The sequence below is a fragment of the Malus domestica genome, chromosome 13 (assembly GCF_042453785.1).
Source record: "Malus domestica chromosome 13, GDT2T_hap1".
Lineage (NCBI taxonomy): Eukaryota > Viridiplantae > Streptophyta > Magnoliopsida > Rosales > Rosaceae > Malus > Malus domestica.
In genome coordinates this window covers 14,178,769-14,198,912 of record NC_091673.1, presented here as the reverse complement: position 1 = coordinate 14,198,912, position 20,144 = coordinate 14,178,769, and the positions used below count along the sequence as shown (strand labels likewise).

The following is a 20,144-nucleotide window of genomic DNA, read 5'->3' as shown; positions in this document are numbered from 1 at the left end:
AAAATTCAAAAATAACAAACTATCACCTAAACACACGGTGGAAACTGATTACAACAACTTTGAAAAATGAAATAATAATAACAGAAAAGCTAGCCAATCAGAACTGCTGACCAAGTAAACAAACTCAAGAGTTTGTATTGGAAGAGGATTCACAACTCAATCTTTCAAGTGAAAGGGGCAATTTTAGGTTAAGTCACCCAATGAGTAATTAGTTATCTAACTCACCATTAGGAAAATCGAAATTGAGACCTCCACCTATAATTAGAGCTGAATACCATTGGACCACTGTGTAAGTTTGTGTTAGTGATAAAAACTCATTGATGTGTTTAAAATGGGTACCAAGAATAAAAACATTTGTAAAATGTAGTAATAATAAAATGTCAACCTTCCATGCAGATTGTAATTAAAACGTATTTACAAGTAGAGAAGAATATTGCTAAATACAAACGTCCTCAAACTTTACACGTGTATCTTGTTCCCAAAATCCTATCCATTCACAAACCACATGTATCCTCCAATCAAAATCTACCAATATCTAATTAAAAAAACAAAAAAGTTGAAGAAAAAAAAAATCGAAAACAAAGAAAAAGAGAGAAAAAGTGGAGATGCTTGCGAAGGAATCGGGGAGTTCGAACTTCGATCTTCCCGAGGAAGTGTTGGAAGTACTGCCGCCGGATCCTTTCGAGCAGCTCGATGTGGCCCGCAAAATCACGTCCCTTGCGCTCTCGACACGTGTCTCGGCCCTGGAATCAGAGTCGTCCGCTCTGCGCGAGAAGCTCGCCGAGAAGGACCGGCTCATAGCCGACCTCCAATCACAGGTGGAGTCCCTGGACGCCTCTCTCTCCGAATCCGCTGACAAGCTCGCCCTCGCGAACCAGGAGAAGGTCCGACCCGGCCCAAGAATCTCAACCCGGTTCAGTTTTCAGTGAATTCGTTGACTAAAGTTGACTTGGGTTCCGAAATTGCAGGAGGGATTGGTGAAGGAGAAGGCCGTACTCGCCAACACTGTGAGGAAGCTGAGCAGAGATGTCTCGAAGGTATAACACCAATTTGAAATTTCAGGTTGCGGAAGTTAAAACGGCGCCGTTTTTCTGTTAGACTAAGCTTGGTTTGCTAACGTGCGCAGCTGGAGGTGTTCAGAAAGACCCTTATGCGATCACTTGCAGAGGATGAAGAAAATCCTGTAAGCGATTTTATTTAATTACATTTTTGTTTTTAATTATTTTAATTAATTTGATATGTTGGATTGGATTTTGTGACGCAGAGTGGAGCTTCAGACGTTGTTGCTAAGCCTGCTAATACTGTACAAGCCGAAGAGCACTCGTCTTCAAAACCACATGATGGAGATGGAGGTTTGCTACCCGGAATCTTAATTTTCAGTTTTTCGTCGTAGTTTTGTTCATATCATTGTCGTAAAACAGTGACATGCTTATGTTGTCAGACTATAAATTGCGGGAAAATATTAACCATTAGACTGTGAATGCATGTGTCCCCTTTGTTACCGTCTGCATATTTTGTTTTTGGCCAACTCCATATGCTTTATATCTTTTGGTTCTCTGCTTTGGCAACGTACAACGAAGCGATAATTTGACAGTAATTTCAGAAGGTGATGTCACATTTTCCACATTACCACCGTCGAGGTCATCTTCAGTCCAAAGCACGTTTTCTGGAGGAAGTACGTTTACCGAGGATCGCGACACAGATGGTACTGTTTGAATTAGGATCTTGGTCTCGAAAATATGGCTTCAGTTAGGCTTTAAGTGAACATCTTTTTAACATGTCAAATTTAATCTTGTTGTATTTCTTGCGCTTTCTTTTTGCAATGGCAGCCTCAAGACCTCGCATAGCACACAGCCTCTTGCTAGCATCCCAAACTAGCACACCCCGGTTCACTCCCCCAGGTTCTCCTCCTATCTATTCTGCATCCACATCACCAACAAGAACATCGAAACCTGGGTCTCCAAAGCGACATTCCATGTCCTTCGCCACCTCAAGAGGCATGTTTGACAACAGATCATCTGTGCCCTCAAGCCATCACGGCTCTGAATCTGGTTAGCTCGAGAAACCTTCTGTAGAAATTGTTTTATCACAGTTCAAATAATTTTTGTTTTTAGGTAGGATATGGTGTATCCCTGCAACAATGTTAAATAGTCTGGTCACTGTTCGTGTATGGTTATTTGATTCTCGCTTATTCTGTTTCAGGAAGAACTAGGGTGGATGGGAAAGAATTTTTCCGCCAAGTCAGGTAAAGTCACTAATTAAGTTTTGAATTTGAATCTGGTGCGAAGGAACAAGTTACAGAAATTTACGCCTGAAAAATATTGAAATAGACGAAAAAGTGCATTTTGACTAGGTATGTCTGGTTGCTTGCTTCTCCAAAGTAATAACACAGAACAATCCCAAATCGCTAAGGTTGTTTTACGAACTTTAAATCAATTGAACCAGGTTTACAATTCATTCACCGCCATGATTCACATCTTACTACCGCTATTTCTAGTAGTTCTAACTTCCAAGTAACTGGCTGTGAGACTCTGAATGCTTATGAACCGTGCAAGGAATAAGCCTGATGCATTGCCATCCCCATTTTATCTGTAACCAAATGAGGCAGTCATAAAGCATGGAACTGGTTCTCGAGTCTCGAATGCCACCTTTTAAGCAGTCACTTGTTTGATGAGCGGTTTGGTGCATTGTAGAAAATATTGAGGAAGTTCATTCTCACCGTGTGGTTTTGTATCTTTTTCTCCTGCAGGAGTCGTTTGTCTTACGAGCAGTTTGGTGCATTCCTGGCAAATGTTAAGGAACTAAACGGCCACAAGCAAACCAAAGAGGTATGCGCTTCCTTCCTTGAGTTCCTTGCATCCTCGCTCTCTCGCTCGGCGTTTGTTCCTTGTTATTTGATTTTTGTCCATTAACACTTGTTTGAGCGACTGTTCTGCAAAATTTCAGGAGACATTACAGAAGGCAGATGAGATATTTGGGCCAGATAACAAGGACCTATATGCTATTTTTGAAGGATTAATCAGTCGCAATATCCATTAAACTGACGGTTCGAGGCTTGTAAAGGCCGGTTTTACCACTTAAATCTGTTTATTTTTTTGCTGTAAATTAAATACGAATTAAACCGGTTTTACTATTCTTTGAACTCCCGCTACTTAACTGTATGAGTAGTAACTTCGACATTGTTGGAAAACAACTTGTTCTTGTTCCGAGTCCATCCTTGAAAATAAAGATAAAAATAAAAAAGATAATTCTCACTTTATTACCTTCAAGTATTGTGAAATTCGTACTTTGTTATTCTTAATTTTTTCTTTTTTGTCTCACTTTCATACCTAAACTTTGATTTTTCTAACACTTTAATACTTAGGTTTTCTGTTAAATTTTTCATTAAGTGATGACTGGCATAACTTTGACTCACCCTTTTTGCCAAAAGCTGGCACTAGACATGGTGGCTTGGACTTACAAGAGAATCTCTCATCCGTGTGGCAAATGTGGTGGGTCAAAATTAAGCCACATCACTACTTAACAGAGAAGTTGACGGAATGACTGGTAGATATATTAAAGTGTAAAAAAAAATCAAAGTTTAGGTATGAAATTGAGACAAAACAAAAAAAAGAAAAGAAAACTATGGGTAGCAAAGTGTAAATTTCACATTACTTAAGAGAAGTAAAGTGAGAATTACTTACATCAAAAAAAATTTATATGTGAATATCCAGTTTTTCTTCCATGGTACGCGTTAACGCTGAGCCCATTTAGGCCCACCAAGGACATAGGCCCAAGGAATCTTGAAAGGACCGGCCCGCGTGCTCACTCCGATCGGGACGAGAGAAGGGTTTCCTGACCAAGAAGAACACGTGGGCGCGTTGAACACGTGGGCATGTGGGCATAGGTCTCCAAGAATAGAAGTACTCGAGTGTTACTTGGACTGCTTGATGACATGCAAGCAACAACAAATACCTAGGATGGGACATAAAGGCAATCGGGGTTATGTTCGGCAAGGCAAGGCAAAGTAACCGAGGCTTGAGCAGGACGCTCGAGCTATCTGGGCAAGTCTTGCCATTCGACCACTAATACGTCACTTCGTTGACAAAGGCCAGGTCGAGTGGGTGAAAAGTTGTTAGTAGGCTGGTACAAATCGTTGGCACATAAAATGCTGTTTTGAGAGGTATCTGTGGGGAAAGGCTTATATAAAAGGGTAGAGACTTTTGTTGTGTGGGTTGGACGAATAAGAGATAATAGAGTGGATGCATTAGCCGAGTGCTATATAATCTTGAAATCAATATATTGAGAGCAACACAATGCATTGAGGGGTGAATCACTTACATCTTTGAGTCCATTCAATCTTAAATTCTTAGCCCACCTAAAATCATTTATTTAAGTTTTTTAACCTTATAATTTTGAGTGTCAACAATACGTATCACTAAGTAATTTGAAAAATTAACATATTTTTACAACAGTAAAAAAAATTCAAAAAATGGTTCCACTAAGTGAGACAAAGTCGGACTCTTGGAAAAGACTTTCTTCAGTACCAAACTTAAACAACTTGATATTACTTGAATCAGAGTCCATCCGTTGGTTCCCTGAAGATTGGCTATTCACAAGTTCACAACGACAAGGAATGGCTTTTCACAAGTTCACAACGACAAGGAATGCTTTTGAAATTGCACTTTAGGTAATTAACGTAGTACATGTTTTTTTCATACAAATGACAGACGTGACGAGTTGATATAATTATGTAGACTATTTTGACAAAATAATGGTATTAGGAGGTGATTTCTTGTATTTCACTTGGGATAAAACATTATTAAGAGTTGATTTATTTTGTCATTATGAACTATGAGGGATAAGAATGTAAGAGAATACATCGACACCTCATGCTGAGGTCAAATTAAGCACATTCTAAGCCGGTTATTAGGACAAACCCGACCCCAATAGATGAATAATAAACTTACAGAATTGTTAACAATACTTCAAAAGTCTTATTTGCACTTTAAACTTTCTATATCTTAAAAAAAAAAAATACATTTATGAGAAGTGTGGTCCAGCCCACACACAGCAGTCTGCTGAATACTCCCCCACGTTTCAGACCGTTGATTGTTAATTTTTGCCACGTGGCAAAGACCCAGAAAACGTGTAACTGTAGCAGTTGGGGAATCTCCATAGCCATACGTGCTTGCAAGCAAAGCCTTTCACAAACATGCTAAATTTACACGTTGCTATTTCTACATATTTTAGACAGATCAGATAGACTGGATTATGAAGCTAACGTTGTGCCAATAACAAATAAAAGCCGATTTTTATGCATGGCTGAATTGTCCAGAAATGCAGGAATATTTAGAGGGAAAAATCATGGCAGCCACTATTTTCCATTTCTCTCTCTCTCTCTCTTGGTTTTCTCTCTCTAGGTTTCTGCGTGTGTGGTGTGTCGTTCCTTTGGCTTCTGAAACCTTCAGTGGCTCTCTTTGGTTTGTGGCGGCCTCTGAAAATTCATGGAAGATGCCCCAGAATCTGAACCAGAAACTTCTTCATGGTAATCACCTCCGTGCCTGCTTTTCAGATCATAGCTTCGGGTTTGGCGGCTTTTGTCTCTAAGCAGTAAGCAGTCAATCTTTCAAACTTTCATCATGCAATGGTAAAAAATTTCATTTCCTGTTAGTAATATGAACGTATGACCTAGGAGGCTGCATTTACTTGTCACATTGCATTCATTAGGGTAAAATACGATTCATTCCTCCTTGCAGACAAATTGAAATGCAACTTGCGTGTAGAAACTTTTCTTGAAGTTGTTTTTATAATACAAACGATAATTTTCTTTAAACTAACTTAAATTGCATAGAGTAGCACATCCGTTCTAACCAATGTGACTACGCTCATGTCTGCATCATTTTTTGTTTTAAATGAGATATCTTTGTGTATGTGTCCAACTATGGTTTGTTTCTTACATGCGAGGATCCAAGCATTATCGTTTTGCCGGTACATTTTTCATTTACACTACGGTTTTGTTGGTTTACAATGTCGCTTTGGATTTTTGTGTGTTTTCGGATTTTATTTGTTTTGCTTGAATATTCCTGTTTCTCAAGAGATGATGTTTCAACGGTTCTTGTCTAATCCATACACAAATGATTTGTTTGATTCTATATACGTACCTTGAGATATTTCTTTATGCATGTGTCATATTTTGTGGCCCTTTTCTTCCCGTTTTCCTCCCCACATGGATGGTCGGAACTAGTACTACATCATCTTGGTTTGGCTGAATTTGCTCTTTAGGCTCTCTAACGCTGTTGGATTTTGTCATATTCTCTGTTCTTTGCTGACACAAAGCTTCGTATGGGCAGCAATGGTTCCCGCGAAACGGCCAAAGAAAATCAAGAAGCGCAGGCTACAACACCTTCTGCTCACGGAGGATCAAGAAGAGCACGAGCTGGATTCTCCGAATCTTTTTCAAGTCAAGGTAATAACTTTGTTTTCCTATTCTTCTAATAATTTTTATTGCATATATATAGCAATGTGGTACTAATTCTGTCGGGATTTTTGTCATATAGACTTGAGATCATTAAACTTGGATGAGGATGTCTCAGTACATGAGCTCTCTTCGAGAGGAGTTTCTGAGGATGAGTACTGCCCGAGAAGCTTAGGATCCGGAGCATCTTCTCCTATGACCAGCACTTCAGACTCGGATGGACGAGGCAGCCGCACTGCTACTTCAGACTCCGATCCAAGAGCCAACTATCAATGGCGCGGTTTCTTTCGTATTTTGAAAAAAGGACCCCAATATCCCTTCCCAACCTTCCCTCCTAAAGGTGCTCAGAAACCAAAACTCACCAGAAGGAAAAGCAAAAAAATAGACTTTATTCCACAGATCAACTCTCCTACTCTGAGGTCTTTCGATGCTGACTTCTGCCGCTTCAAATCTTCCTGGAAGAATTACTCACTCTTGGAGCTGGAAGCCGCAACCAACAACTTCAGCCACGGTGTGTACTCACATTTCTTCATAGAATTACATTGCATTCGTCATATTTCACGATAATTCCGTTCTTTCAGAAAGGTTGTCACTGTCTTGTATGCCGATAACATTTTGCTGTTTGTCCTTCTTGAAGAGAATTTGATTGGAGAGGGAGGCTATGCTGAAGTTTACAAGGGAACATTGGAAGATGGGCAGATTGTCGCGATCAAACGCCTGACTCGGGGTTCTCAAGAAGAAATGACTGCAGACTTCTTATCTGAGCTTGGTGTCATAGTTCATGTTGACCATCCCAATATTGCAAAGTTGATTGGATATGGGGTTGAAGGAGGGATGCATCTTGTTCTTCATTTGTCTCCCCATGGGAGCCTATCGTCTATACTTTACGGTTTGTTTATCAAATCGAATCTTATAAACACGAGAATTTATTTCAAACTTACAAATAAGTGACTCAATGATTTTGCTTCTTTGTGTCATGTTTTCTAGGACCGAGAGAGAATTTGGATTGGGACATCAGATATAAAGTCGCTTTTGGTACGGCTAAGGGCCTTCTGTATCTTCATGAGGGGTGTCAGAGGAGAATTATCCACAAAGATATTAAGGCTTCTAATATTTTGCTGGCAGAGGATTTTGAGCCTCAGGTACACTCTCATTGATCAATTGCTATGATGGATTATTGAAAAGCTGCATTGCGTTAATAATTCTCTGTTACCCCGATTTGAATCCAGATATCTGATTTTGGGCTTGCAAAATGGCTACCAGATTCATGGACTCACCATGTTGTATCGAAATTCGAAGGCACATTTGGGTTTGTTAATCCAAAATCTTTAGATTTTTGCTTTTGTACTAAAATTTTGTTTTCTCTCGATCGTTTGACATCTCTTCAACACCGAATCATGACAGATATCTTCCTCCCGAGTTTTTCATGCACGGAATAGTAGATGAAAAAACCGATGTCTATGCTTACGGGGTGCTACTATTAGAGCTCATCACCGGCAGGCAAGCGTTGGATAGCTCACATAAAAGCCTTGTCATGTGGGTACGTTCTCTTATGTATACCCGGTTGTTTCTTGTTTAATTTTTGTAGGCAGTAAGTAGTATATATTTTGAAACATTACTTTTCAGGCCAAACCTTTGCTCTCTATGAATAACATCAAAGAGATAGTTGATCCATGCCTCGGCGATGCCTATGACTTGAAAGAAATGAAACGTCTTGCACTAACTGCTTCATTCTGCATACACCAGTCTTCAATGAATCGACCACAAATGAGTCAGGCACGTCTTTTATTTCTAACCATGACTGCTCACAAGTTTATCATTTTACAGTGCCTACAAGTGATGACTTAATTAACAAGTTTATGTCGCGTATTCTGATTTGGTTTTAAATCCACTGCAGATTGTCCAAATTTTAGAAGGCGATGAAACCAGTTTGGAGTACGCTACAAAATATCACAAGTCTAAACTTCAAAGGACTTATTCGGAGGAGCTCTTGGATGCAGATGAGTACAACTCGACCAAGTATTTAAGTGACAGGGATAAACAACTGGAGTTTATCTTAGGCACTTCTAGTTCTAATGAGGCATAAACTTTTGAGACAGTTTCGGAAGCAGAAAACGATCAGCCTACGAGAGAAGGAACAGCAGACGACGTTGATGGAGATGTTAATGTACGTGCCTTGTTAATTACTTGTAATCTGTTACCATGAATGTAATCGAAATTCGAAACGACTGTGGAATGAAAGAAAGGCAAGAGGGAGAGGTGATTACTTTGTGAGCATCTATGTACAGCTGCTGGAAGAAGTGAGTAGGTGATTTCTCATGAAGGGTTAAACTTACAAGTTTAATTTGATTCAAGTTCCTTTCTTCTGAATAGTGCCAATAGTGTTTGGGGGAAAATGATTCAACTTTCTTTCTTCTCAACTTCTCATCGTTACACATGTAACCTTTACTAAAAGGAAATTCAATAATGTTAAGAGGTACCAAATTTCGTTAACAAATGATGTTGCAATGTGGTTGAGCTTCGTAGTAGGCTGGATTTTACGTCAATCAGACACCGTTATGTTATTTGGTAAGTAAATATTTAACTATATAATATAGGATTTTTTACTAAACTGATATAAAATCAAATATCAATTACATATTAATCATTTATCGATGACGTAATATAAAATTAGATCATTTCATCAACTAGAGACTGAAATTATGAGCTCGTTTGGATGTGCTTTTAAAATGACTCAAAGCTGTGGATGCAAATTTCTTCCTCCTCGATCTTGGACGATTTTGCACCTACAAAACAATTAACACCTTAGGTTAAGGCCAAGATCCTCACGCGCCCACGATGAATGGGGGGGGCTTTGGCCGAAGAACCTCCGATGCCAAAGTTAGAATTTAGAGAGAAAGAGTGTTTAGAGAATTTTGGGATTTTTGCCAAAGTGTTGGAATTGGCTTTTTGGTGAGAAATGAGAGTATATTTATAGGGATAGGAGGTGGCTAGGGTTTTTTGGGTTTGATTTAGGTTTAATTAGCCAATTTATTCGGCTATTAAACATAAAATGAATGTTTTGGTGGTTTTTTGTATAATTGGCTAATCAATGTCACAAAAAAGGAAAATTATGGTGAAAAAAGAAGGAAATGGCCGGCTCCCTTTGGAGAAGGGATAACCGGCCTTTAGGGTGATTTTTGGGCTTAATTTGGTGATGTAATTAGCCTTTAATATATTGATTATATTAATTGGTTGAGGATGTTATGGAATGTTTGAAATAAATGGCTAATTGAATAAGGAAAAAATAAGGTAAAAACATATATGGAATGAAATAGGTTTTGAATTGTTACCCATTTTGGGTACTCCTGACTTGGTTGATGGATGATTCTCCACTGCTCGCGTGTAGGAAACCCGGTATGCCTCGAGGGTATTTTTGTCCTCTTTTGTCCAAAAGTCCACGTGTCGCCTAGTGAATTTTTTTGGCTCCACAAATGCCCCCACACCTGTTAGGCTGCTCGCAGAAAAGGGCAGCAGGTGTAGAGATCTTCTTGCTTTAGGAAACTTAAGACTGCTTCCTATTTTGATGTTGATTCTCTCTTTAATAGGAAATTAGATCCTTCTAGGAAAAGGAAATAAATTTTTCTCAAAGCCTATTTAAGTCCACCTTAAGTGGGTTATTAAATCAACTTTGGAGAGCGATTTATTCTACCCTACAAGAGAGAGATAGCTTAGAGGATATTTGGTCCCCCTCCTCTAGCAATCTTCTACATCTTGCCCGTGCAAATGACCGTCTTTCGTTGCTTTCTTCGTCTTCTTCGTGCCGCACCAATGTAAGAAAAATTTAATTTTTCTTGCCTTATTCTTGGATAGTGCTATTGCGGGGTAGCCGTCGGGGTGGTGCGGCACGTCGGCTGGCAGGGGCCAGGAGCTGGCTCGGCATGGGTTGAGGAGATGTCGTGGCAAGGACCACTGCTTGGGTAGATTGGCTTGGCTTGAGCCAAGGGCAGCTTGTGCAGCTGGGGTCGAGGATTGTGGCGCTGGGGCGCAGTGCTAGGCGAGCCGCATGGCTCATGTCCTTTGGGCTCTTGGACCTGACTCGGGCCAGGCTGGCGATTGAGAGAAATAAGGAGATTGCGGGTCTCATAGGCTGCTGGAATGTTGGGCATGCAGGCCTTCTGCCTGCTGGAATGCTGGGTTGAGCTCCCCTACTGAGTACCATGAATGTCGTTGGCTGCTTAGTCCTCTTTGCTGAAAGAAAGGTGGGCTTCTCCAGAAAGAGGAGGTAAAGAGGATCAAGGCGGATGCATTGGCTCGTCTGATCGCTGTCGTGGAGCTTACTATGAATGAAGATGGAAAGAAGAGATCTTCCCCGCCTGCTCATGAGATGCCAGTTAAGAAAAAACTAAAGACTTCTTCTGCTACTCATGAGGGTTCGCTTGCTACCGAGAGGTATGTGATTGACATGACTTCTTCCAATGGGAAGAAAAATAAGGCTGCTAGATCTGAGCATATGGCGTCTTCCATGTTGAGAATGGCTAGTACAATTGTGGATAAGATTGCTCAGCGTAAAGGTTTTATCATGCCCCCAGTGCCGAAGTCTGTACCAGGACGTTCTTTGGGAGCCAAGTCTGGTTCACCTTTGTAGAGACTTGCTATTATGAAGAGTGGTAAGGTGGACTCTGCTGCTAAAGTGGCGCCAAAGCCTGCTCCCTTTGCTGCTGAGATTGATTCGCCTCAGATTCAAGATCTTAAGCTTGCAATTTCTGAGCTTCGTTTTGCTGCTTATGCTAAGAAGGGAGTGGATGAGCTTCTCTATTTCTCCAGAAGACTTGCTTGCTTTTATTTTTAAGGCTTCCATTGGTGAAGTAGTTGGAGAAGTTAGTGTCCAGACTGGGGCAGCCGGGGGTGAAGCGTTGGATGATGCCGCTGCTAAGAGCGTTATGACTGTTGAAGGTGTGGCGACCGAGTAGTCGTGAGATGTCCAAGCTGCTGTAGTGTAGTATTTTAGGTAGCCTTTAGGATTTTCTTTGTTTTTCCTTGTAGCTCTTGTTTTGCTTGAACTCCTTCGGCCTTTGCTAGTTGTTTATAAACATGTTTTCCTTTGTTTTTCTTCATCTTCACTTCTTTTGTTCATGCCCTAACCTTTAGACTTGATAGACCAGTGGCAGGCATGCTACTTTTTTATAAGCAGACAAGCTCGCGTAGCCTATGCAGCCGTAGGTGTTGGTGTAGAACTTTGCAAAGTTGTTAGCCATAGGGTTGGCAGCCGGATGCCTTACTTACAGAAGCAGACAAGTCCGCGTAACCACTAGGTTGTTAACCTTGACTTTCTTCAATTTCGTAGGTTGCGTAGAAAGTATCACAACACTTTAGGACTTGGTGTAGGTTGTTCCGCGCTTGGCAGAGGTGAAGCTTATTGACTACGTAGCATGTCGGCAGTGGATAAAACTTCGTATATACGCGCTAGCTTGTTTAACCTTTCACAAGAATGTGCGGTTGCATAAGTCTAGCGCGGCTTTACTGCTCAAAGGGCAAGCCGTAGGCAATCTTCCGGAATCCGTAGGCTACCTTAGTGCACTCGGTAGCATCTTTAGGATTCCAGGGCAGCCGTCCATCGGATGTACTGCGTAATGTGCCCTCTCCGTCTCTAGGGCCCGGTTCCCCACGGATTAGGCCAAGAGACCCAAAATCCTTCAGTTAGCTAAGCCTTGAAAAAGACCATTGCGGCTACTTCTAGGAATCCCGGCGCAAGCCATTGTGCATCTAGTTATACTAGGGCAGCCCGGCTCATCCACGTCTGGATATTCAGAGTGTAGAGTTTATCCTCTCGTTCTTGGAGAGCTGACTCATGTGGGTGTCGGGGAATTGGTTTACCCTCTCGCGTTTGAGAGCAATTAGTTTACCCTCTCGCACTGGAGAGCATGGTTGGTCCCTCGGGGGGCGCAATTCTTGCGGTAAGTCCCTAAGAAGGGTGTGGTCTTCTTTTGAAGTGCATGAGTGATCAGTTGTTGTAAGCATGCAGCCAAGCCAAGTCGTGATTACTTCTGAATTCCTCATTGAAAAACGAGTTAAACGAATGAGAACTTAGATGTAAGGTAAGAACTGCATAACAACTGGATAATCCTCAACTGGTGAGGTAGTGCCCGTCGAGCTGCTTGAGTTTTCGGGCTTTGATGTAGCGAGAGGTCACACATGGTACTTCCTCATATTGTAGGCGCTCCACTACTTTTCGATCTTTTATCATTTCATGGTAGCGGGGGTATAATTACTCTTGCCGCCTATTCTGCTGAGCTTGTACAGACCTTCCCAGATGAGATCCATCTTTTTGGATGTTTCGGCCTGCCAATTGCCTTGAGGATATCTCGGCATGGACATATGCTGCTTGATGCCATATTTTTGGAAGAACTTCGCCAAATCTTTGCTCACGAATTGCAGGCCGTTGTTGGTGACGATGGATTAAGGGATGCCAAATCGGTAAATGATGTTTCTCCATATGAAGCGCTCTATGTCCGTCTGAATCGTGGTCGTCATAGGCTCTGCTTCCACCTATTTGGTGAAGTAGTCGGTTGCCACGAACCACGGCTGCTCGCGAGCCTTTGTAGTTGGATACGCCGTTGACATGCGAATGCCAGAAATCTCCATTGAGGGAATATGTGCGGCTAAAGTGTGATCGACTGCCTTCGGGGCATCGTTGGGCCGAGTTGTTACGTTCGTCAGAAAACTTTGCATCTGCCAGGGTCTACGCCTTTATCGTCGCCGGTTTGGATTTGGCGGAATAGTGCGTCATGATGATGACTGCAGGTAACTGTATAATATAGGTAGTCGGGCCCCCAGCTTTTCTCGCATGATGGTAGAGCTTATTGCTACTTTAGATACCGTCAAACATGCGAATAAGTCCTCCGCTGCTTCTAGGGAGGTGATGTCGGGTACTTCTTCAAGTCCTTGAATATGCATTGGCGAGCTTCATCCCAAAGTGCATGCTTCTCTGCTAAAGCAAAAGAGTCTGCCAGAGTTAGATCTTCTTTCATGATCAATTTTTCGAATAGCGGGTGGTCTGCTGGAAGTCCTTTTTGGAAGGCTGCTCTAGCTATCGAGTTGTTGCATCCGACTATTTTTACCTTCTCTACTTTGAACCTCCTCACATAGTCACGAAGCGACTCCTTTGGGTTCTTCTTGATGTCGAACAAATGGTCAGACTTCTTTTTGATCGAGCGATAGGATGAATATTCTTTGGTGAAAACCAAAGAAAGTTCGTAGAAATTTCGGATGGATTGTGGCGGCAGGGTGTAGAACCAATCTTGTGCCTCGCCTTGTAGAGTGGTGGCGAATATCTTGCACATGAGATCATCGTTGTTTCGATAAAGGATCATTGCACTTTGGTAATGTTTTAAGTGTCTATCCGGGTCTTCATCCCCTTTAAAAGATGTGAAATGTGGCATGCTGAACTCGCGTGGAGGCTCTGCCTGCTCGATCTCCTCCGTGAAGGGTGACTTGCTTATGTTGGTTATATTCCGTCTTAGTGCCTCGTCGGTGACCTCGTTGCGTTGGAAATCATGTAATCGCTTGGTCAATAGTCTCTCTACTTCATCCTGAATTTGCCTTTGTTGGGGTAGCGAAGCTCTCGGCTGCCCCCAGTCATGACTTTCTGGTCTAAGTTGCTCTTCCATGTGTTTGGCTCGTCTATGTCGCGGATGCAGTGCATGTGGTGCGTTCCTAGTAGGTGAGCGAGTTCTTCGCAGGCTGCTGGTTGAACTTGAGCTGGATTGAGTGACTGCTTATCTCCGTCCGTCGTGCTTCCTACTCTGATGTGAGGTGGAGGACGCTCATTGTGGGCTTAGCTGCGAAAAGACACTTTGCCGGAAGGTTGTTCATGTTGACTATCGAAGTATAACCCCAACCGTGAATGTATGCTCCTTCGTGGGCCTAGTCGAGAGTGCATGCTCCTTCGCGCTCTAAGACGGGAATGTACACTGCCTAAACGTTCGGCTCGTGGCTGGTCGAGTGGCTGCTTACCGGGACGCTGCTGGAAATGTCTGTCTGCCCTTGTCCTACTTCGGGATACCTCGTCCGGGGGCACGTTGGATCCCGATGCTTTGCAAAAGTTGATTCACCAAGGTTGTCTATTGTGCAAGGGCGCTCGTCAACTCTATGACTTGTCGAGACAAGTGTTGTTCGCCATTTGGATTGGAATAGCTTGGAAGGAATGCGCCTCCTTGGGCAGTGGAATAGTGGTAGACTCCGGGCGCGAGATTTGAGTTGGGAAAATCCGCGAAAAAATATGGTGAGAATGCTCCCGGCTCGATGGTAGGTCCAGATGGTTGAGATAGTCTTGGGCCGACTTGGGCTGCTTGGAAAGCCACGGGAGCAGTCTGGGCCTTGAGAGTGGGCTGCTCGTCGGGAGCAGGCTGGGTCACGAGAGCAGGCTGTTTGGCAGGAGCAGATTGGGTTGTGAGAGTGGGCTGCTCGACGGAAGCAGGCTGGACCACGGGAGTGGGTTGCTCGTCGGGAGCAGGCTGGGCCACGAGAGCAGACTGCTTGGCAGGAGCAGGCTGGGCCACGGTAGTGGGCTGTTCGACTGAAGCAGGCTGGGCCACGGGAGTGGGCTGCTCGTCGGGAGCAGATTGCTTGGCAGGAGCAGGCTGGGCCACGGAAGTTGGCTGCTCGACGGAAGCAGGCTGGACCACGGGAGTGGGCTGCTCGTCGGGAGCAGGCTGGGCCACGAGAGCAGGTTGCTTGGCGGGAGCAGGCTGGGCCACGGGAGTGGGCTGCTCGTCGGGAGCAGGCTGGGTCACGAGAGCAGGTTGCTTGGCGGGAGCAGACTGCTTAGAATGTGATGCAAGCGAATGCGAGGCTTGGGCCCGGGCCCGTGCAAACTTGGATGGCACGACTTGGGCCGTGGCTTTGGTGTCGTGAGCCTTGGATGGCACGGCTCGAGCCGTGGTGAAGGCACCATGGACCTCGCCATCGTGGTGGTTACCATGGTGGAAACTCGTGGTGGTGGTGCTGCTCCACTTATTGTCGCATTTAGCCTCACGGATCTCCGCAATCCCATTTCTTGAACATTAGAATTTTCACTCGTGGAATTTTCTAAATTTCTAGCCATTATATTTTGCTTATACGTTTTATCAAAGAACCTTTGCAAGTAAAAAAATTCTAATAATAAGAACGTATGAAAAATATTCAAATGGACTAGAAAATAAAGAAAAAACCTTTTTGTGCGAGAGTCTTCTACGAGTATGGATTTCAACTCTCAATTAAAGCACCAATTTGTGGATGCAAATTTCTTCCTCCTCGATCTTGGACGATTTTGCACCTACAAAACAATTAACACCTTAGGTTAAGGTCAAGAGCCTCACGCGCCCACGATGAATGGGGGGGGCTTTGGCCAAAGAACCTCCGATGCCAAAGTTAGAATTTAGAGAGAAAGAGTGTTTAGAGAATTTTGGGATTTTTGCCAAAGTGTTGGAATTGGCTTTTTGGTGAGAAATGAGAGTATATTTATAGGGATAAGAGGTGGCTAGGGTTTTTTGGGTTTGATTTAGGTTTAATTAGCCAATTTATTTGGCTATTAAACATAAAATGAATGTTTTGGTGGTTTTTTGTATAATTGGCTAATCAATGTCACAAAAAAGGAAAATTATGGTGAAAAAAGAAGGAAATGGCCGGCTCCCTTTGGAGAAGGGATAACCGGCCTTTAGGGTGATTTGTGGGCTTAATATGGTGATGTAATTAGCCTTTAATATATTGATTATATTAATTGGTTGAGGATGTTATGAAATGTTTGAAATAAATGGCTAATTGAATAAGGAAAAAATGAGGTAAAAACATATATGGAATGAAATAGGTTTTGAATTGTTACCCATTTTGGGTACTCCTGACTTGGTTGATGGATGATTCTCCACTGCTCGCGTGTAGGAAACCCGGTATGCCTCGAGGGTATTTTTGTCCTCTTTTGTCCAAAAGTCCACGTGTCGCCTAGTGAATTTTTTTGGCTCCACAAAAGCGCTTTTGATGAAAATCTTTTTGGAAACAATCCTTAGTAAAAATGCTAATAAATCCTAAAAAAACACTTAAAGTGCTTCCTGGAGAAGCACATAACTAGTGATTCTTGTAGAAAGCACTTAAAGTGCTTTTGGAACCTAATAACATTTTCTCTAAAAGCGCTTTTAATCATTTTAAAAACACATCCAAACGAACCCCAGATCATTTCATCAACTAGAGACTGAAATTAAATCATTTCAACCAAAAAGTCCTATAATATATATGGCAAGTAAATCAAAAAAAATATATGGCAGGTAAGATCTACTCATTACATTAATTATTAACTTCACCAATTAATAGACTTGCCACCTAAATGAGATTAGAAAATATGGTCCATCTACTTACTCATAAAATTATTTATTTAAGTAACCTAATCACTACGTGGCTACGATTCTTGATAAAATTATAAAATTAAATAATTAAGTACTCTAATCATTACTTAGCAACAATTGTTGATCAATAAATATAGACTTCGTTTGTTAAGCTCACACCGAATATGACTAATTATTTGTCCGACGGTTAACTGTTGTTACACATTTACATCTAACGGTTACTTATTTTTTCAAAATTAAAAGAGATTCTAAGCTCGATTTTTGAATTTTTTGAAATAAAATTTTAACTTTTATCTCGAAAACAAAAAAGTAGTAGAAGACATGTAACAGTGAAGTAAAAATCAAGATGAAAAAGACTTGGCGCCACGGTTAGTTAACAACAGCAGCAGCCACCGCAGTGCACTGAGATTTGAGATTAGGATTAGGATTATTCCAAAACAACAAACAAATTCAGTTGACAATTTGACATTGACACATTCTCTCTGCATCTGAGAGATTTTGAGAAAATCTGACCCAGCTCTGATGACTAGGGTTTGCCTTCACCTCCTCCTCCTCCTCTTCTTCTTCATGCTCTCAATCTGCTCCACCTCCTCCTCCTTCTCCTCTGCTTCCCGCACCTTCACCGTCAATCCGTCCAAAGTCAAACAGATCTCATGGAACCCTAGGTCTCTATCTTCCCCTTCTCTCTCTAAAATTAAAATTTTCTTCTTTTTCTTCTTTTTTTGTTTTTTTTGTTTTCGGCGATTGGAAGTGGATTGATGTGATTGAATGATCAATTGCAGAGCTTTCGTGTACGAAGGCTTGCTGACGGACGCCGAGTGCGATCACTTGATCTCCATCGTGAGCTTTCCATTTTGCGCATTTCAATTCTGATTTTTTTTCTTTCACGCTTTTATCATTGTGTTTGATTTTGTTGTTGCGAATAGGCGAAATCGGAGCTCAAGAGATCCGCCGTCGCCGATAACTTGTCCGGTCAGAGCAAGCTCAGCAAGGTGCGGACCAGCTCCGGCATGTTCATTCCCAAGGCCAAGGTCTGCCTTTTTGCTATCCATTACTCATCATTTCTAATTATTTGCCACTTGCCATTCAATTTTATGTTTTTAGCCCAAAATGCATTGATTGCATTATAAATGTGGATGTTCGATTGTTCGCAGATAATAATTGGTCACAAATCCGGTTGCAAGTCGCCGCAATTAATGTATGTATGATGTTTTTGACGATTTAAATTCATTGTGTAGGATCCTATTGTTGCTGGTATTGAGGACAAGCTTTCAACATGGACATTTCTTCCAAAAGGTAAACCCTTTGCAGAAGAATACTGTTTGTATTGTTCTTTTCTTATCACCTTCAACAGGTAGTTAACCTTGAATAATACAATTAATATCCACAGTCATACCTTGTCGATTCAAAAATCAGGGATCAAAATTGTTGTCCTTTTATTGAGGTCCTCATGTGTTGCATTGACGGGGCCATATATCTAGATTCTAGCAGCACGACCTGTTTCTCTTCTCTCTTTGCTTATAATTGGATGTTTTGATGTTCTGATGAAGAAGATTGAAGTGAAAACTGAGTGTAATTCAGGGAAGATAATCAAAATACGACAAGCATAACTTTTGGTATAGATAGAAAAATTGTTATTGCTGCTGAATTCGGTGAACATGGGAAATGCTAACTCAAATGTTTGGTGAGCCATGTTGGTAAGATTTCAGAGGTTGTCTATTCTTCCAGTATAAAAAACTGAGCATTGAAAATATAGGATTGATAAAGAAAAATTGATGTGATGAAATTAAAAAAAAAAAAAAACCAGTTCGTTTTTGGGGCAAGCTTACATGTGATTTGTGTTTCTCGCCTCTCAGAAAATGGAGAAGACATACAAGTATTGAGGTATGAGCCTGGGCAGAAATATGAACCACACTACGATTACTTTGTCGACAAGGTCAATATTGCCAGGGGTGGACACCGCATAGCAACTGTACTGATGTATCTTACTGATGTGGCCAAAGGTGGTGAAACTGTGTTCCCTGAAGCAGAGGTTAGCTAAACTATTCACCTCCTGCGTTCTATAATTTCTATTGAGCTAACTCGAGCACCATTGAACAGATTAGTGTTACCAGAATTTCCATTTGGTAGTTCTCTGCCAACATAGAGAATAATCTTTATTCTGATGATTTCCCTGGCCGCCCTTGGATTGGTAATATTGGCATGACTGACATGCTTGTTCATCTGCATTGGCTTGTTCTATGTCGCATTTGAATGAGCAGAACCCTTGCCATTGCTTATAGTTATTTCAACAACTGTCTATTATAGAAATCATGAAAAACTAGAAGGATACCGAGCCGCAGAAAGTAAGATAAAAAATGTCAGTAGTTTTGTTATTTGGTTGGGTAGTAGATATAAAGAGGTTTTTAGTTAATGTTGTTAATAGTTATTTTTGTAAACCACTCTGGCTGCAGATACCTTTACGCCGTAAGGCTGCAGAAATAGATCACAGTCTCTCTGAGTGTGCAAAGAAAGGAATTGCAGGTAAGCTCTCTATAAAATTATAAATCAATACAGCTTTTATCAAAATATAGAAATTGTTGAAAAAGTTGATGTTTTCTGTTGTTTTCTCACTTCACCTTGGAAATATTCAGTGAAACCACAACGTGGAGATGCCCTTCTTTTCTTCAGTCTCACCCCACAGGCTGTTCCAGACCCGAACAGTCTCCATGCCGGTTGCCCAGTGATTGAAGGTGAGAAATGGTCAGCAACAAAGTGGATTCATGTTGACTCATTTGACAAGAACTTGGATGCCAGTGGGGACTGTGGAGATCTGAATGAGAGTTGTGAGAGATGGGCTGCCCTTGGGGAATGCACCAAGAACCAAGAGTATATGGTTGGAACTCCTGAGCTTCCTGGCTACTGTAGGAGGAGTTGTAAGGTATGTTAGAATTCACTTCATGATTTCCATGTGGAGCATCCTTTGGAGGCTTTCTGTTCCTGTTGTGTTCATTCATTACTTTTTTGGTCGATTGTAATTTTATTTTTATTACAAGTACTTTACAGACGTATATAGCTGAATTGACCCATTACTTGGGTAGCAACTCTGTCCGTCTTTGCTAATTATATTGGTTAAAACTGTACCCTTGCTTTTTGAAACGAAATTCGGCAATAGAAACCCACCAAAAGAAATGTGGCCATGTATATACTTGAGACCTGAAATAATGATTTGAGTAATTACACACTGTTTATAATCTAGCTGGTTGCTTGGAGTATTGTGCTATGTTTATGTTTATAATTTTTCACAGTTCGACTATCCTCTTCTCCGTTAGGAATCATTAGTTGTAACATCT

At 41.6% G+C, this 20,144-nt stretch overlaps 3 protein-coding genes across 8 annotated transcripts; all 3 read left to right on the top strand.

Moving 5' to 3' along the window:
* The first annotated feature begins 525 nt into the window (after positions 1 to 525).
* Positions 526 to 3,262, top strand: LOC103430809 (uncharacterized protein At4g15545). Of its 5 annotated transcripts, none has more exons than XM_029091450.2 (9): positions 526 to 884; positions 969 to 1,037; positions 1,127 to 1,183; positions 1,265 to 1,352; positions 1,604 to 1,705; positions 1,830 to 2,051; positions 2,203 to 2,245; positions 2,750 to 2,828; positions 2,947 to 3,262. In XM_029091450.2, the coding sequence occupies exons 1-9, from the start codon at positions 606 to 608 to the stop codon at positions 3,037 to 3,039; spliced, it is 1,032 nt and encodes a 343-aa protein (XP_028947283.1). In that variant the 5' UTR covers positions 526 to 605; the 3' UTR covers positions 3,040 to 3,262. The 5 variants fall into 5 exon arrangements, 3 of the variants coding, with proteins under 3 accessions (XP_028947283.1, XP_028947282.1, XP_028947284.1); XM_029091449.2 differs by having other exon boundaries at positions 536 to 884; positions 1,595 to 1,705; XR_011574437.1 differs by having other exon boundaries at positions 537 to 884; positions 2,203 to 2,353; positions 2,446 to 2,828.
* A 2,030-nt stretch (positions 3,263 to 5,292) lies between these two features.
* On the top strand, positions 5,293 to 8,827 carry LOC103453020 (receptor-like cytosolic serine/threonine-protein kinase RBK2). Of its 2 annotated transcripts, none has more exons than XM_008392553.4 (9): positions 5,293 to 5,592; positions 6,333 to 6,448; positions 6,540 to 6,968; positions 7,095 to 7,346; positions 7,445 to 7,599; positions 7,687 to 7,766; positions 7,862 to 7,997; positions 8,084 to 8,233; positions 8,355 to 8,827. In XM_008392553.4, the coding sequence occupies exons 1-9, from the start codon at positions 5,525 to 5,527 to the stop codon at positions 8,541 to 8,543; spliced, it is 1,575 nt and encodes a 524-aa protein (XP_008390775.1). In that variant the 5' UTR covers positions 5,293 to 5,524; the 3' UTR covers positions 8,544 to 8,827. The 2 variants fall into 2 exon arrangements, with proteins under 2 accessions (XP_008390775.1, XP_028947794.1); XM_029091961.2 differs by lacking the exon at positions 5,293 to 5,592 and adding an exon at positions 5,607 to 5,629.
* Positions 8,828 to 17,133: 8,306 nt separating this feature from the next.
* On the top strand, positions 17,134 to 19,934 carry LOC103424024 (probable prolyl 4-hydroxylase 4). Its single transcript, XM_008362087.4, has 7 exons — positions 17,134 to 17,477; positions 17,595 to 17,652; positions 17,739 to 17,843; positions 18,051 to 18,108; positions 18,669 to 18,844; positions 19,266 to 19,335; positions 19,446 to 19,934. The coding sequence occupies exons 1-7, from the start codon at positions 17,335 to 17,337 to the stop codon at positions 19,739 to 19,741; spliced, it is 906 nt and encodes a 301-aa protein (XP_008360309.1). The 5' UTR covers positions 17,134 to 17,334; the 3' UTR covers positions 19,742 to 19,934.
* Positions 19,935 to 20,144: the final 210 nt, after the last annotated feature.

Excerpts from the sequence above, each read along its gene's own strand:
- LOC103430809 (XM_029091449.2), top strand. The coding sequence starts at position 606 with ATGCTTGCGAAGGAATCGGGGAGTTCGAACTTCGATCTTCCCGAGGAA. Across the intron at positions 885-968 it reads CCCTCGCGAACCAGGAGAAG|GAGGGATTGGTGAAGGAGAA; the intron begins GTCCGACCCGGC and ends CCGAAATTGCAG. Across the intron at positions 1,184-1,264 it reads CAGAGGATGAAGAAAATCCT|AGTGGAGCTTCAGACGTTGT; the intron begins GTAAGCGATTTT and ends TTTGTGACGCAG.
- LOC103453020 (XM_008392553.4), top strand. The coding sequence starts at position 5,525 with ATGGTAATCACCTCCGTGCCTGCTTTTCAGATCATAGCTTCGGGTTTG. Across the intron at positions 5,593-6,332 it reads GCGGCTTTTGTCTCTAAGCA|CAATGGTTCCCGCGAAACGG; the intron begins GTAAGCAGTCAA and ends TCGTATGGGCAG. Across the intron at positions 7,767-7,861 it reads AAATTCGAAGGCACATTTGG|ATATCTTCCTCCCGAGTTTT; the intron begins GTTTGTTAATCC and ends GAATCATGACAG.
- LOC103424024 (XM_008362087.4), top strand. The coding sequence starts at position 17,335 with ATGACTAGGGTTTGCCTTCACCTCCTCCTCCTCCTCTTCTTCTTCATG. Across the intron at positions 17,653-17,738 it reads GCGATCACTTGATCTCCATC|GCGAAATCGGAGCTCAAGAG; the intron begins GTGAGCTTTCCA and ends TGTTGCGAATAG. Across the intron at positions 18,845-19,265 it reads CTGTGTTCCCTGAAGCAGAG|ATACCTTTACGCCGTAAGGC; the intron begins GTTAGCTAAACT and ends CTCTGGCTGCAG.